Source organism: Danio aesculapii, chromosome 13 (genome assembly GCF_903798145.1).
Source record: "Danio aesculapii chromosome 13, fDanAes4.1, whole genome shotgun sequence".
Classification (NCBI taxonomy): domain Eukaryota; kingdom Metazoa; phylum Chordata; class Actinopteri; order Cypriniformes; family Danionidae; genus Danio; species Danio aesculapii.
The window spans coordinates 25,865,103-25,882,829 of NC_079447.1; the positions used below are offsets into that span (position 1 = coordinate 25,865,103).

Here is a 17,727-nt window from a genome sequence, read left to right on the forward strand (position 1 = left end):
CATCAAGCCAAATGTATTCATTAGTGAGGACAACAATCATCTGTTTCTGTATATATGTAGGTTGGGTGTAGAAAATATTACACTTTTCTTACATGAAGTAAAATGTGTAAATTATACACATACACAATTGTGTCAGAAAGCAAAAGTTCTTAGAAAAAAATGCATTAATATTCTTTTCAAAATGCAAAACGAACTGCAATCGAACGAATTTTTTATGAAAAAGATTTTTGAAATATGTTTAAACTAAAACAAACAGTACAATATATTTCAAATATATTTGTAGGTGCAAAACGATCATTATAACACTGTTTCTATTTTCATTTTAAATATCTATTCTTTAATTTGAACATTTTCAAATGATTCAATATTTGAACTTAAAAGCTGCAAAGGCAATATTATATTACAAAGAACGTAATATGACAAAAGATAAAAACCTTTGAATCCTTTAAACCTTTTATCCTTTAAATGTCAATCCTTCACACTCTGGGGTCAATTCTTCATTTACTAAGTTCACTTTCCTTGTTTATTTTTAATATTTTATAATTATACTTTGTCATTTAATGACACAGTATTACATATAATTATATTATATTGTGACCTGAACCTCTCCAGATTCCAAGTTTAGCGGGTTATGATCCTCTACTGTATTATCATATTTGGGACAGATGAACTCCACAGGTTTCCAGTGGGGTCTTCTTCCACTTCCTCTCTGTCGAAAAGGGCAAACCGCAACCATTTCTTCACTACATCAGCAAACTGATGATGCGTGGCCTCCTTTCCAATAGGTGTCCTCTTTAAGGCACCTGTACAGAACAGAGTTAAAACAATGCTACACAAGACGATTAAAAAAAAAAGAGCTGTTCTACAGACAATGACAAAACAGAAAGACATGCACTGATTCATAATTTGATTTTAAAAAGGTTTACTTACGAAATAAAACACCCTGCAGTCTGGTGTTTCTGAAGCTCCTCTTCTGTCCTCTGCCAACCCAGTTGAGCTCTGAGCCCACACTGAAAGATAGAACTGTGTGCATAAGACGCCGAACTGCATCATCCACTGTGGCTCCGCCCATCCTTGAGAGGTGTGACACCTATGTAAATAAAAACCAAAACAAAGCTAAATGAAAATATGAAGAAATGCACAGTGCGGGTAAAGAAAGAAAGAATCTTCCATAAAAGTTAGTAAAAAGTAGAAAGCAATGACATGTAAGGATTCTTTGTAGCAACATGTGTGTATGTAATTATTTTTTCACATAAAAACATTTGTAACATTTTAATTCCCATTACTGGAAGAGCATCTGCTGCGTAAAACATAGGCTGGCAACCCCTGATAAATAAGGGACTAAGCCGAAGTAAAATGAATTAATGAATTAAAAAAATTAACTCAAATGTGTGGAGACTTTGGGTCTTATTCATTTTCATTCCATAATGCGGATTGATGTTAGAAACTGGCATTTTCTGATCATTCATTCATTTTCTTTTCAGCTTAGTCCCTTTAATAATCTGGGGTCGCCACAGCGGAATGAACCGCCAACTTATCCAGCATATGTTCTATGCAGCGGATGCCCTTCCAGCTGCAACCCATCTCTGGGAAACATCCATACACACTCACTCACACTCATACACTACGGACAATTTAGCCTACCCAATTAATCTGTACCGCATGTCTTTAGACTGTGGGGGAAATCGGAGCACCCAGAGGAAACCCACACGAACGCAGGGAGAACATGCAAACTCCACACAGAAATGCCAACTGACCCAGCCAAGGCTCGAACCAGCGACCTTCTTGCTGTGAGGCGACAGCACTACCTACTGCGCCACCGCGTTACCCACGTTTTCTGATCTAACAATTAATTTTTAATATACTGTTATAAATACACAGATTTTTATTGTTAGTTATTACTTTCATATGTTATTACTAGTCATTACAAGTCTAACACGTTCACATTCAGAAAAGAGCTTACTTATTCATTGCAACTTAAGGTGGATAGAAAATGTGCCAAAACATTAAGACACCCAGCCCTAAAATATGATTTGGTCCTACACATACTGCCAAAACAGCATGGATGCACAAATTAATAGACTCTAGAAAACACCTGAAAGCCAAGATGTTAGCAGAAGATCCTTTATGTTTAATTAATTTTACTTCAATTTTTGCTCTAAACTTCAAACTTGTGTTTCTGGTGAGCCCGAAGACCTTGATTAGGACAGTGGGGTATTCCAGAAAGCAGGTTATGTGAAACACCCAGATACGTTTAAGGGTATGTAAGTGGATAACCTCAGCTTTCGTTCTCAAAAAGTGAAATAACTTTCAGAGTAGTTAAGTTTACATTGCACCATCCCATTATTGGTCTGTTTCTTTATTCATTCATTTTCATTTAGGCTTAGTCCATAGCGGAATGAACCGCCAACTTATCCAGCATATTTTTTACGCAGCGGATGCCCTTCCAGCCACAACCCATCACTGGGAAACCCATACACACTCATTCGCACACACACATACACTATGGACAATTTGGCTTACCCAATTCACCTATAGCACATGTCTTTGGACTTGTGGGGGAAACCGGCGCACCCGGAGGAAACCCACGCAAACACAAGGAGAACATGCAAACTCCCCACAGAAATGCCAACTGACCCGGCTGAGGCTCGAACCAGCAACCTTCTTGCTGTGAGACGACAGCACTACCTACTGCGCCACCGTGTCGCCCATGTTTCTTTATCATTCATTTATTCATTCATTTTCTTTTCAGCTTAGTCCCTTTATTAATCCGGGGTCACCACAGCGGAACGAACCGCCAACTTATCCAGCACTCGTCCCTGTGAAAATGTTTTTTTTATATATTTTATAATTCTCAATAAAACGCTATTATAAATGACAGTTTATCTGTACTGTTATTTATATCATTTATTCTTATCTTATGTGGTGTATCTGCACCAATTAATTACATTTTTGTAACAGGTCATTTTCAACAAAATGTATTGCTCATGTAAATTTATTTCAGAAATATTTCACATTATTAAAAATGTGGAGGCAAAAACAACAATAAAAATAAACAGTATATATGTCCTGTAAGCATTTTAAAATTTAAATTACTCATCAATTTATATTATAATTAGCATCTAACACTAAATTCACAATAAATAAATTATTTAAAAAATATGAACAATACTATAAAATAATACATGATTACCAGTAGGGGCCAATTTAATTACGAATTTATTTCATTAAACATAAGAAGAAAAAAGGGGTCTGGTATTTGTTTTTATGGGGAGCATGTCAGGTTAGCATACTCAGAGTTAACTGAACTTACTCCGAGGAGGAGTTTCAGATCAGAAATACCTCGAGCAGGCAAGTTTAAGGTTAATCAACCCAGAGTTCAGGGTTTAGCAGATGGTAAGTTAAACTTACTTTCTGGAATACACCTCAGGTTTGTTTAATTAGGGTAGGGGGAGCTCAATTTTGTGGGACAGTGACCATACACGAACTTGTTTAGACATCCTTACTGTAAGCACTGAAGGTTGAAAGATGCACAGGCACAATGGATCAAACTTTTTGGTCTAGCACATCCCACATATGCTCAAATGGAAAGCTTTCTGGGCAGGCCAGGGCAACACACTGAATTCTTCATCATTTTTTAAAACATTCCTGAACAATGTATGGAGCGCGGCAGGAAATGAATGCAATTGGAACAGCCAAAAAAGACCACCTACAGCCTACTTTCATTTGTAAGTGAGAAAAAAGCCACTTACACCACGAGGTCAACATTGCCATGACGGGGTGTACACAACAATGTTACAGTGTGTTACAATTTATGTCAACATAAATGTCCAGACTAGTTTCTCAACACTGAGGATCACACTGGCTTCATTCCATCCTGGTGCTGGCACATTCCAATGATAACCCTCTCGAGCTCTGATGCAAAAAGAAACAAGACTCGTTTGACCTGGAATTCTTTCATGACTGCTCCAGGGTTCAGTTTAGATACTTGATGCTTTGAAGTGTGGGTGGACAGTAGATCTTCCGTCAGCTTAGAGCAGATGGGATTGCCTCTGATGTCCTTTTCCACAGATTTGGGCACCCAAAACTTTGATGCTGTTATGTAGTTTGTACCCCTCTTACCACTGTTGGTAAATTCTTACAGTTCTCTCCCTGTTGTTTGAGAAAAACTCTGACTCAATCACCTTGCTGTAAAAATGTAGCCGTTGTCAAAGCTGCATATCTTTATTCCTACCCATTTCTCCTGCAAACAATATATACAAACTGGATGTTTGCTTAACATCTAAACTCCTTATTAGGAGCAATCTTTGCTTCATTTGGGACTGGTAATTTATTTCCTCTAATTCATTTCTAATTGAATCATTTTGTTATTCCATTTAATCGTATAATCATTTAAAATAATCATTGTATATACTCATTTCATTGAATATTACATTTTATTTTTAGATTACATTTTTAATTGTTGTTTAATCTTATTATTGTGTGAAATGTTTCACTGAAAATTTATCTTCACAAGTAAGAGATAAGTGAATGTCTCCATTTCAAGGTTTTTAACATCACATGATGCAGTAATTTTCCACAGTTACTGCTTCTAACACTGCTGATAATTATAATTACAATACTGCTAATAATTTGATTTGTGTTAACTAGATGTATTTGACAGGATTTTCATTGAACTATGCTTATTCAATCATCACTTTGTCTCTTGCTTCCCGTTTCTCTCTGGTTATCTCCATCAGCCTCTGAACTGTCGATACAGTTTTGGGAACAAGACCATGCGAAGTAAACAGAACTGTGTTTAACAGGTTTTGTATATAAAGAACAAGACCTAGCAGACATCATTTGAAATAACCCATCAACAGACTACTGATACATGCCCTGCAGTACTGTATGATATATTTTTACCATTCTCCTCTGAGCTTCAGCATCTTCTAAATGCTGCTCTGTTACGTCAAGTTGCTCCATTGTTCGTAGCGGCAGATCGATGTCGAGCGGCTCATCTTCCTCTTCGCACACTTGTCCGTGAATCCTGGCCTGCAGATCTTTCAGAACCTCCCACTGCCTCTGCTGCTCCTCCTTGATCTCAATAAGCAGTGATATGATTTTTCTCTGTGCCGCTGACTCTGTAGTTACAAAAAGCTATATTAAGTAAAGACACGCAAAAGAATAAAAATCAGCATATCATCTTTGTTGCATAGTTTCACTCAGACTGTTCTAGTATTAAATCATTTGTTTCTAGGGTGTTAATGTGTTGCTCTAATATAGACAGTGTATTTTCATTTCATTAGAATGTTTTTTATTTTATATATATATATATATATATATATATATATATATATATATATATATATATATATATATATATATATATATATATATATATATATATATAAGCTCTGGACTTTTTTACTCTATATTAATCTAAGAGCCAATCGCACAGCAGCAATGTGCAACAATGGGAATCTAGAAGTTTGTTGAAAATACGTTATGCCACTTAATACAGAGGTTCCCAAACTTTTCAGCCCACGACACCCAAAATAACAATGTCAGTGACTCGCGACCCCCATTTTTCTCTAAGGTGGTTATAAATATAAAAACGTTGCACACAAAAATATAGGCCTACATAAACATGAGCATATTGACAACACAAGATGCAACATTTTTATAGTCATTAATTAATTTCATTTAACATTAACATTAAAGATCTCATTTTTAATGTATTAAAGTGCCATAAAGGTTGTCCGAAAGTTTAACCTGGCCCTGTAAATCAATCTGCTGCAGCTGACAATCACTCTCCGCATATTTGCTGTGTGGTTAATCTAAACATACCAGGGATCGCAATCCAATGGAAAAAAAAAAGAAAGGCTGATGGATTTTTATTTGTATGTTTTTTAGTTTTTATTTTTATTGTTATTTCTTTAATGGAGCTATTAACTAACTTCTGTGGGTTCTGATTAAAATATGATAATTCTAATAGTTTAATAAAATTTATTTGAGTTTTGGTAATCACCAAGTGAGCCCTCATCATTGTCCCGTGACCCCCTGGGGGGTCCTGACCCCCACTTTGGGAACCACTGACTTAATGGACTCTAATTTTTGTGGCTTCGGTCATTGTTGGGGTACTCTGGGTAAATCTGGAAGCATTAACAATTTATATCGAAATATATATTGTTGTAGTTAAATAATAATAATAGAGATTGCATTATTGCTATATATATATATATATATATATATATATATATATATATATATATATATATATATATATATATATATATATATATATATTAGGGGTGCAGCGCTTCTCGGTAAAAAAACGTATTGTCCTGTAGTCCTTCCGCGGTTCAGATTATATTTAATACATTATTAATATTGGTTTGGTAATAAAATATATAAAATATACCCACACACACACACACACACAGTTGAAATTACAATTATTAGCCCCCCTTTGATTTTTTGTTTCTTTTTAAAAATATTTTCCAAATGATGTTTAACAGAGCAAAGAAATTTTCACAGTATGTCGGATCATATTTCTTCTTCTTCTGGAGAAAGTCTTATTTGTTTCATTTTGGCTAGAATAAAAGCAGTTTTTAATTTTTTTAAATCCATTTTAAGGTAAAAAGTATCAGCCCCTTTAAGCTATTTTTTTTTGATAGTCTACAGAACAAACCCTCATTAAACAATAACTTGCCTAATTACCCTAACCTGCCTAGTTAATCTAATTAACCTAGTTAAGCCTTTAAATGTCACTTTAAGCTGTATAGAAGTGTCTTGAAAAATATCTAGTCAAATATTTACTGTCATCATGGCAAAGATAAAAGAAATCAGTTATTAAAAAATGAGTTATTAAAACTATTATGTTTAGAAATGTGTTGAAAAAATCTTCTCTACGTTAAACAGAAATTGGGGAAAAAACAAACAGGGAGCTAATAAATCAGGGGCACTAATAATTCTGACTTCAACTGTATGGATAGATAGTTTTTTATAAATGATATTAAATGTCTAAGTAATCAGTTTTTTTCTCCAGGTGAACCGTTAGACACATTTTCTCTTATTTTAAGCCAAACAAAAAGTGTAGTTACTTTGACATCTACTTTGTCATGCTATTGTTAACTTTTGCTAAATTTGAGACTACTTCATAAAGATGTTAAAGGATATTAAGGATTTATCTTGAACAACCAAATCAGTAACACAAATCAAATATTAAAAAGATGACAATGCCCACCGTTTTTGTAAAGTTTATAAATATGTGTATAATAGTATATAAAATATTTTATATAATATATATTATGGAAAAAAATCACTTCGAAATCTCAGTGCAAAAGATAGTTTAAACAAGACTAAGTACATGACGCCAGAGGGAAAGGGATGTTTAAGTTCGCCTAAAGGCAAACATAGTAATTTCCCCTGTTTACAGTACCTGATGATGTAGACGCGTCCTCGTTCATCAACTTTCCCGCCACTCCTGCAGCAGGATTGTAGGACTGTGAATCGGCGCTGAAATTCACCTCGGCCCGCCCCGGGATTTCTTCTGCGCTTCTGCTCAAGTCTCCGGGCAGAGGGTGCAGATCCTCCTCAGACACCGCTGCGCGTCTCTGTGCCATGTCTGCCATGTGTTTACTCACTAAACCCTCCGCCCGCCGGTTTATGGCCCAGTTCGTGCGACTAATGCTGTTAGGGTCCATTTGTGGGTGTACTTATAAATTTACAGACAGCACTTGACGCAAAATTTAATCCCTCAACATGCTTCTCTTCATAAACACAGCGATTTGAGCGAGAAATAGGCGGAAATGGTTATCAAACTGTCCCCAGCCAGCGCACGTATCACGTTACGCAAACGTCACAGCAACGTTGGCAGAACGTTGGGAGTTTTGAAGGAACTACAATTCCCACAAGCATTGGGAAACGGTGACGTCAACTGTTTCTCACGGACTCGCAGTTAGATTTACTTAAAATGATAATATATTTCTGTATGTAGACCACACAACGTACAGCACGTATCAGTCTCACAATTAAACCTGCTTGCAAGAAAGTATTTACTGGGATAATTTTTATAAATAAGTTTAAAATAAATTTCTTTTACTTTATTTATTATTAAGTATTTATGAGGTAATTTCCAAATTTGGAGTTGCCCATATGTAGTTAATTTTTGGTTGGATTTCTGCTCTTTTATTAGAATCAAACTTTGTTTTAAAAATGTTTTATTTGGTTTGCTTACATTCAACAGGTCATTACGCAGGTCATTTATAACATACACAATTCAGTATACACAAAAGCAAGTACAGTGATTGCAAGCCATTATTTGTTATTTTGAAGTCAAAGTTTAAGCTTTATTTAAAAACTATCTATAATCTGAGAAATAAGAAAGCTGTCCAGTGTATTAATGTATGTATTAATGTATGCATGTTTTTATTTATTTTTTTTGTCCTTTCCTTTTTCCTTGATTATTGTCATCCCCTGGATTTCTCAAATTGTTGTTAATTTTAAATTGTTCAATAAAAAAATTTGATTTACTTAAAATGCAGGTTTTAAAACAAGTTTATCTTCTAAACTAGTATTTAAAAACCAATAAACATAAAAAGGATTCTTTACATGAATGTCGATTAACGTAAGAGCTTTTAAATTTTTTTTCTACTTAATTTTAATACATTTTATTCTTTATACAACTTCGGATTTACATCTTTTGTTTTGCTCTTTATTGTTGTTAAATATGGATACAAACAATATGTTTTTACTAAACTCTGCAGATTTTAAAATCCTTTTCCATTTTTTAAAACAAATTCAAACCGCAGTAGATTGTTATAATCGATTTCGATATACGTTATTAATTGAAGATAATGACATTAAAAGTATTAAAAGACATTCAATAACAGACTTTTGAAAACATTGCCAAGAGTAGAAGACAAAATTATTAGCCCTTCTCTAAAAATCAGAGAAAGGACTTTTTGCCCTGCAGAGAATTTCATCTTATATTTTTCTTCAGGAGAAAGGGTCATTTATTTTAGTTTGGCGAAATATTAAATTTATATAGACTAAAAGTTAAGGGCAATATTATATATTCTTTTAATTGGCTAAAGAAAAAAAAACACCATTGACCAATGACTTGCCTAACCTATAGCCTACTGTATTTTGTCTAGTTAACCTAAATAAACTTTTAAATAGCACTTTAAGCTGAATATAAGTATCTTGCAAAATAACTAGTAAAATATCATGTAACATCACCATGACAAAGACAAAAAAAAGAAATTAGTAAAACTATTATGTTTAACAATCTATTGAATGCAAATCTCCCCATTTAACAGCACTTGAGAAATAAAAAAAGAAAAGGAGAGCTAATCCAGAGTATATACAGGAATCAGAGAGTGAAATTCAATACCTTTTAAGACCTCTTTTAAGACTCTTTCCATACATTTTAAGACCTTATAACAACTTTTCAACCAGAAACACTGGTGAGATTTTACCTTACAGCATATTTACTAAATATTATTGTAAGAAACTAATCCTAAACTAAAACATTATTCATATACTGAATAAAAAAAATCTATGAAATCTAGCTAATTCAGCAGGTTGGTGCCTATAGAGCTGCAGAAATAATGGTGTTGCCTTGGTTACTGCAGTAAACAATGCAGCATGATGTCAAATCTAGCAGGATTTCATTGATTTCATTAACTACACATTTTGATATTCGCAGATTTAAAATTAAAAATAAAAAAGGCCTTAAATTTCTCTACATCGATTTATCAACTTTTAATCCTTTTTATCGTTAGCTTATTTTAATTTGGTAAAGTTTATTTATAAACTGATTTCGAGAGGATCACATGCTTATGATTGCTTGCGGCTGGTCCCGCATTATCCAATTTATGATTCCCCAATCAGATGATTCCTAAGCCACTATAAATACCCTAAGTTCCATTTAACAGCCATCTTCATTTTGAAGAATCCCCCCTTCCACCTTACTCCTCTTCCTTTCCTAGATGGGTGGCACGGTGACCCTGTGGTTAGCACTGTTGCCTCACAGCAAGAACATCATTGGTTCTAGTCTTTACCAAGCCAGCTGACATTTCTGTGCAGAGTTTCATGTTCTCCCTGTGCTCACGTGGGTTTCCTCCGGGTTCCCCGGTTTCCTCCCACTACCCAAAACATGCAACTTAAGTTAATTGACTAATCCAAATCACCACCATGGACAAGCTCCTAGTAAGTAGTTATCTCTTAATCACTATCTGTTCATTAGCTACTACAGCAGAGGAGTTCTCGAGATCTACCTGAGCTCAAACTCCCATCTCGCCTTGCAAACGGGAGGGAGCCCTGGGCTTGAGGATCTTATGAGCTCAGGGCTCTCTCCCGGGACAGCATGATAAACAAGCTTTATAATCAATCATCAGGTAAATGTGAACTCTTGAAACAATTTTAAAAGTCACATGGATCATACTTTCCTTTAGAGCATCAATGTCAATAAAGAACTTTTATTTTTAAGATTGCTATACAGTAAAAGTAAGGTGTGTGCTTATGCATGCCTTCTGGAGACAAAACAAAATCAAACAAGTGTTTACCTCAGCAAAGATCATTTTAATTATGCTCAAGTAGCAAAATGTACTCTGATATACAACTGAAACACCTGAACAAAATAGTTTAGTACATAAAGCCAACCACCATTCTTTTTTTTTAACGATTCCTGAAATGCAGAAGACATCAGTTATTCTGAATGAAATCTACTTTACGCTTTCATTGGAGAATCAAAAGCCCAGCAGTTTTCCATTGGAAAAAAAAGAGAGAGAAATAAAACAAAGAAAACATGCAAGAATCTAAGAGGTCTAAATTCCACTGCTGTCCATCCAGTGCTCAACAATGTGTAATAGTATTGAACATAAATAATTCCTTATATTAAAATATCCCATGCGATTCTGCAAACCAAGGGTGTTTAATCAAACCCTCAACACAACAACAACGAAATCAAAAAATGAACAAATAAAGGACCCAAACATTGTACAGTATCTATGAAAATATAGTCAACAGATATACAGGCAAAGACAAAAAATATGAAGACATTTTTCATATATGTATAATTATATACATCAGCAATGCATCACCCTGTAAAAGTCACATTTTAGATTCAAATATGCCTGAATCGATGAAGGAATATCAGCAGACAAGAAAAGGAAATCTGAGGGAAACTTGTCTAATCGTGGGCTAATTGCTTGTGCATGCCCTCATTATTTATTTATTTATTTATTTATTTATTATCATCATAATTATATTTGTGCGTACAAACAAACAGCAGCACTTTGATTTCCAAAAGTGATGATGACCAAATAGCATTGATCAGTACATAATAATCAATGAACCTATACATTGGCAATAATCTCTCATAATCCGTAAGCAGCAGTGCTCATAGACTTTTGATTGTTATAGAATTGCAGTGAAAGCCAATTTAGTTGCATCTTAAAGCCTCCCCAGCAGGCACACAACATCATAAGATGTTAATATTAGGTTAGATTTAGGTCATGACATCAGGTGACCAAAATTCAATGTCTAGCTAGCGTCTGAGGACAACGTTATTTTGACATCCATTAACGACATCAAATTATGTTGATACATCATTATGTTGATACATCAAATTAGGTTGTGTTGGAAAGTGACTAAAATCCAACATCTCAATGTCATAGTGGTAACGTCCACACAACGTCAAGGTGTAACATGAGTAGACGTTGATATTTGGTTAATTTTAGGTTGATTTTAGGTTGTGTTGGAAAGTGACCAAAATCCAGCGTCTGATAAATGTCACAGTGGTAACGTCCACACAACGTTAAGGTGTAACATGAGTATTCATTGATATTTAGTTTATTTTAGGTTGATTTTAGGTTGTGTTGGAAAGTGACCAAAATCCAGCGTCTGATAGATGTCACAGTGGTAACGTCCACACAATGTCAAGGTGCAACATGAGTAAATGTTGATATTTAGTTGATTTTAGGTTGTGTTGGAAAGTGACCAAAATTCAATGCCTGATAGATGTCATAGTGGTAACATCCACACAACATCAAGGTGTAACATGAGTAAACGTTGATATTTAGTTGATTTTAGGTTGTGTTGGAAAGTGACCAAAATCCAACATCTGATAGATGTCATAGTGATAATGTCCTCACAACGTCAAGGTGTAACATGAGTAAACGTTATTATTTGGTTGATTTTGGTTGATTTTAGGTTGTGTTGGAAAATGACTAAAATCCAACGTCTGATAGATGTCATAGGGGTCACAGGAGTAGACATTGATATTTAGTTGATTTTAGGTTGATTTTAGGCTGGACGTTGGACTTTGGTTGTCGGCCTGATGTTGGGTTTTGACGTCAACTCGATTTTCATTTCCAAACAAAATCCAACATCCCCACGATGTTGGGGTACAATGTCAATAAGATGTCATGTGGACGTCCTGTGCCTGCAGGGTCTTTTAATATCCCTAACATAGTATCGAGCGTACTCCTACTTTTACTGATTTATTGAAGTAGCATATGTGTATATATATGACTCAAATAATGTGATTTGTCATGTTTAAGATTCACAAGTAAAAATACAAACACAGTAATTCATTCTTTTAAACATTATTGCATTTCATGAACGAAAACCTTCGTTAAACCCTGCCTTCCTGATGCCTTCTTTATAATACCCTGCTTTGCGAAAAAGAAAATAACAAACTAACAATCTTCAGAATCCAAACACAGTTCTTACACTCTACTTGGATAACACCTAGCTTATATTTACCAGGAATATCACATTGCTTAAACCCTAGACCTGCAATTGATTTTTTTTGGAATGGGGGAATAAAACTAGGCCTCAGTGTCTATTACGAGCTCTATAGAAAAACGAAAAGTTCCTATTTTGCTAATATAATCTGTCAGCCTATCTTATTTTTAATTTCCATTTATTTTCTTACACCAGAATGTCGTATGAAGTGTGATCTTTTCATTTGAAACATGCTAAAAGCAGTCTGACGAAGTAGTTTGTATGAGCTAAACAAGACTCACTTGAAGCACACCCTACAGACTTTTTTATAACAACTCTAAACATTTCGCGATACAAAATACAAAGTCGCTTTTTGTGATAGAAAATACTTTGCCGCAATACTCTTCCAGATATGTCTTCTAAGTCGTCTAAATTCTATTTTTAAAATATGACAAACAATTAGACACCCAGTATCAGTGCATAAAACACAAATGTTCCCTGCAAATGTGCCTTCAGACTACAAAACCTGCATGAAGTTGCTAGCTAGACTAAAACAGTCCGTTAGAATCGCTACTTTTGTCAGCTCACTAAAAAACTCTGCTAGGAGAAAAAAGTCCACATGTTGTGCCACGGATAAAAGCTTACAGCTGTGATGCATTGTGGTGGCGTCTGTTTACGATCCCCAGAAGCAGAGGCAAACAAAACAAAGTATTTCCAATCATCCTCCAGAAAGAAGAACCTCGGACACATCAGAAAAATCCATATTATCAACTGCATCCTTGTTTTTTTTTAGTTTTTTTGAGAGGATTTCTTGAAAAACTCTTTTCTTAAACTCTAAGAGCGGCATGCTAAGAGAAAAAAAAAGCTAATTTCATTGATTTACATCTTTAGAACAGTCTAATCAACGTTACATAGATGTTAGCTTCATTTTACCAGGACACGTTCCTGCTAATCAGCTTCTTAGGTTTGTGGCTCACTCACTCCATTCGCTCTAAATAGGGAATGGGCCGATCTTAAATCTCAAAACGGTTAAGTATAAAATATATATGTATATATATTTATATATTTTCCCCTTACTCGCCTGCCAAAGTTGGAGTGTTGAAAAAATCTCTTCAATAACCTCTGTTGTCATGTCACACCCATATCAAATAGTAGAAACGCTTTTAAGCATCAAGTCAAAGGTGCATCTAAAAGGGTGCATAATATTCAGAGTTGAAGGAGAAGGAATCCAGTAGAAAAGGCTGACACACAAGCTCTGAAGGACAAAAAAACGGCATAGCCTGGCTGAAACTCCAGAACAGTCTCTTCTTTGGGACAGCTGTGGGTTGGTTTTGTTTCAGTACGTCGTAGGAAAGTAATGTGCATAAATAGTTATCAATAAATTAATAAATAAATCTTTCTCTGTTTCAGTATATACAGAGCGTTAGAGACAAAAGAAACACATCTATAGAAACCCCATATATCACACGAGAATATTGTCTCACTAAACATAAATATGCTTCTAGCAGCGTTCCAACATGTTTCCACAAAGGTGCAAACAAATGCCCGCTGTCTGTCTAAGGGTATGTTTGCACCACAACGAAATGTTTTCTCTTGACTTTTTGAAAAGTTTCATGTACAAACAACATCGAAATGATCCGTGTTTACGCAGATCAACTAAAAATGCTGCATTATGCATGCCAGGCCACTAGATGGCGACGTCACTTTGTAAAAAAAACACTACACATCTGCGCCACAGTTGTATTTGTTGTCAAGTACTCGCACATGCCTATAGACTAATCAAGTACTATGAATGCGCATGATTCTGTTGCTTAGTTTACTTGGTGACAATAACCGTATCATATTTTGAACGTTTTCCGCCATTTTGTAGGTTTAATGAATGGCCAAAATGCATAAAATGTTATCGTTTTTGAAACAATGTTGTGTAAACGCCCCTAAAGTCATTTTATAACCGATATTTGATCTGATCTCAAACCTCTTGGTTTTATTATCTTGACTGATAATGCCCAAATGAAAAAATCTAAACAAAACAGAAGTATTTTCTAGAGGTCACCAGTACCTTTCAGCAAATAAACAAACCCGCACAAATCTAAACAATATTAACAAGTCCAGCCTCATTTTCAATCAATTAGCAGCTAATAAAACAAATGCCATCATAAAATACATTTACATCATTAATCTTTAAACGTGTAATATGTCAAATATTTTGGATTAAAAAAAGTATTCACATCAAACCAGGCAGTAGTCATCATTTATCACCTTCCTGTCCCATCCGAACAGTCTATATATCAGTCAACGGGACCGTTCCTCACACATAAGCGCTCCTTCATCCTCTCACTCCTCTTCTAACACCACCGACTCAGAGACTCCACCGATATTGCACCCATTGGAAAGAAAAAGAGGATCAACAGAGGATCAGCGAGATCAATAAATAAATATTCCTTCTGAAGGAGAGCCGCTCTGCGTCTGATCGAGGACTTGTGCTATTGTCCTCAGCAGGTCAAAGAGGGAGGACTGGGGAAAAAGGAGCTCATTCCTCGCGGCAGGTGGGAAGATTGACAAAAGTGAAGACGTTGAACTCGATGAGGATGGAGAAACACAGGAAGACGGCGTACATCAGCAAACAAGCAAAACCCAAGCGCTTGTCCAGCTTCCAGTTGTTGAGATGTACGCCGAGAACCTGAGGGGGAAAGAGACGGTTGATGTGAGAGATGGATTTGAAGGAGATTTGTTCGAAAAAAGTGTTTCAAATGCTCTCACATACCGTCAGAAACACAGATGCCAGCAGCAGCCCAACCGAGAAAATCAGACCTTTGCTGTTTAGGTGAATCTGGGGAGAGAGGCATAAAAAGCATGTTAGAGCTTTCAGATGGAGAATGTTGGCATGTTGTTTCAAACAAAGACCTTTGTTTATTCTACCGAGACTCTAAATGTGTGTTCAGTTAAAGCCAGAGGTAGACAACTATGTACACAGATTCTTGAGTGATTGTTTTCTTTTTGTCAAAGTTTCTACTTGTTTTCCAATTGCCTGTCGTGTGAAATTAGATGTGTAATTGTTCCTGCTAATTTTCTACAGTTTTATATTTGGGCCTAAGAAAAAAATGATTTTTTTGAGTATCAAAACAATCAAATGGAATACAAATATTATGCCACCTCCCTCCAATACATTATAACAGGGGTAAGCAATTTTTTTCCAAGGGGCCACATTAGACACTGGGGCGGTTTTAAAGGGCCAGACCAATACAGTTTAAAATTTGTTTAAAATTTTACACAAAAAGTGTTTTAAAGTATTTAAAGACCAGCATCACAACATCAACTTCATATAAATGCGACATGGTTGTTTGTTTGATTGCTTCACCTTAATTTTTATTCATTCGTTCATTCACTTTTTTTATGTTCAGTGAGAGAATTCTAGTTTGTATTGGACTGAACAAGTGCACTGAAGTCAGGTTGAATGTGAGGTGGATGTGTGATGTAATGATCATCGCTGAGAGAGGATCTGTATCTGCATTTGTTAAATCATTAACTTTTATTACTACCTATATTACTGTGTAATTCCTTACAAAGTGTGAAGCTGCCTGGTTGGTTCCTGTTACATGACTTTGTGGTTTGCTCATGGCACTCTGAAATGTTTCAATTTTTTCAACTCGTGGTGCCTGGAAAACGAGAGAGTGCATGTGCATCCTTTCTTATTTTCACAATGAGCCCGCACATCTCGATTTGAAATATTGAAACTGAGTGCGCAAAAGACGCTATATGTGAAAGTCCTCCTTTGTTGACTCGCAATATTAGTTTGTATCATACCTGTTTGCGATTAAATTTAAATTTAAAAAATACTTCATGCGGCTCGATTAAACATGTGATTACACTAAAATACACTGTACACTGTAATATGCCCAGGTCTGCATTAGAACATATGCAATGTATTATTTTTTTTCTGAAAAAATAAAAATTTATTAGAATGAATAATCCCAATAAAGGCTGAATTTATTGTTTAGTATAGCAATAATTAATTTGATGCCACTTTTTACATAAATATATATGTTACGCTAAATGATATTTCAGCATATATTTGGACATTGTATTTCACAAATGTTATTTGAAACTATTAGATAATTATTGATACTAATATACCATCACTAACATTCTTTTAAGATAATATTCTTTTTAAATAATATTCTTTTTAGGTATATAAAATCACTTTTGCTAATTATATTGGATGCAAACACCAAAATAAGAAATCACTTATCAAAATCTTTGACCCACTTAAGCCACAGTCAGATCACACGTTTTTGTTGTCGGTTATGAAAGTCATTATGTCAGATTATGCGATTTTGTCTTGCTAAAATCTTGACTTGTCGTGGGTAACATATTAACGTGCCAAGACCACACGTTTCTTCAGAATGTTAAAAGTAATCGAGCAAATTTAAAAATGAATATCTATTTACATACTGTATATTATTACTTTGGCGACGCAGTGGCGCAGTAGGTAGTGCTGTCGCCTCACAGCAAGAAAGTCGCTGGTTCGAGCCTCGGCAGGGTCAGTTGCCGTTTCTGTGTGGAGTTTGCATGTTCTCCCTGCGTTCGTGTGGGTTTCTTCCGGGTGCTCCGGTATCCCCCACAGTCCACAGACATTCGGTACAGGTGAATTGAGTAGGCTAAATTGACCATAATGTATGTGTGTGAATGAGTGTGTGTGGATGTTTCCCAGAGATGGGTTGCGGCTGGAAGGGCATCCGCTGCTTAAAACATGCAGGATAAGTTGGCGGTTCATTCCGCTGTGGCGACCCCCTAGATTAATAAAGGCACTAAGCCAAAATGAATGAATGAAAATTATTATTTAATAATTATTTTCTAACTTCCTTAAAGTCATTTTGAGGCCCCCTTCAAAAGTTTGCTGAGGTTTTCTAGTACTTACACTAGTATGACTACAAGTGATAACTAAACAAACAATTGACTAATTTATGCTGTGCCAATGCTCTTTAAACATTTACCAAATGAGAAATTAAA

The 17,727-nt window shown here is 35.2% G+C and overlaps 2 protein-coding genes across 2 annotated transcripts in view; both read right to left on the reverse strand.

Moving 5' to 3' along the window:
- Positions 1–252: 252 nt before the first annotated feature.
- si:dkey-187a12.4 (uncharacterized) lies at positions 253–7,810 on the reverse strand. The gene is made up of 4 exons (XM_056470524.1): positions 7,424–7,810; positions 4,906–5,123; positions 931–1,090; positions 253–803 (listed from the first exon to the last, which is right to left on the reverse strand). The coding sequence occupies exons 1-4, from the start codon at positions 7,686–7,688 to the stop codon at positions 640–642; spliced, it is 807 nt and encodes a 268-aa protein (XP_056326499.1). The 5' UTR covers positions 7,689–7,810; the 3' UTR covers positions 253–639.
- Positions 7,811–10,492: 2,682 nt separating this feature from the next.
- The window catches only part of slc24a3 (solute carrier family 24 member 3), a 141,348-nt gene continuing 134,113 nt past the window's right edge, over positions 10,493–17,727 (reverse strand). Inside the window, exons 16-17 of the mRNA XM_056470525.1 lie at positions 15,482–15,547; positions 10,493–15,397 (exon numbers count right to left, since the gene is read on the reverse strand). Coding sequence (XP_056326500.1) covers positions 15,248–15,397; positions 15,482–15,547 — 216 coding nt within the window. The 3' untranslated portion in view covers positions 10,493–15,247. The remainder of the gene's footprint in view (positions 15,398–15,481; positions 15,548–17,727) is intronic.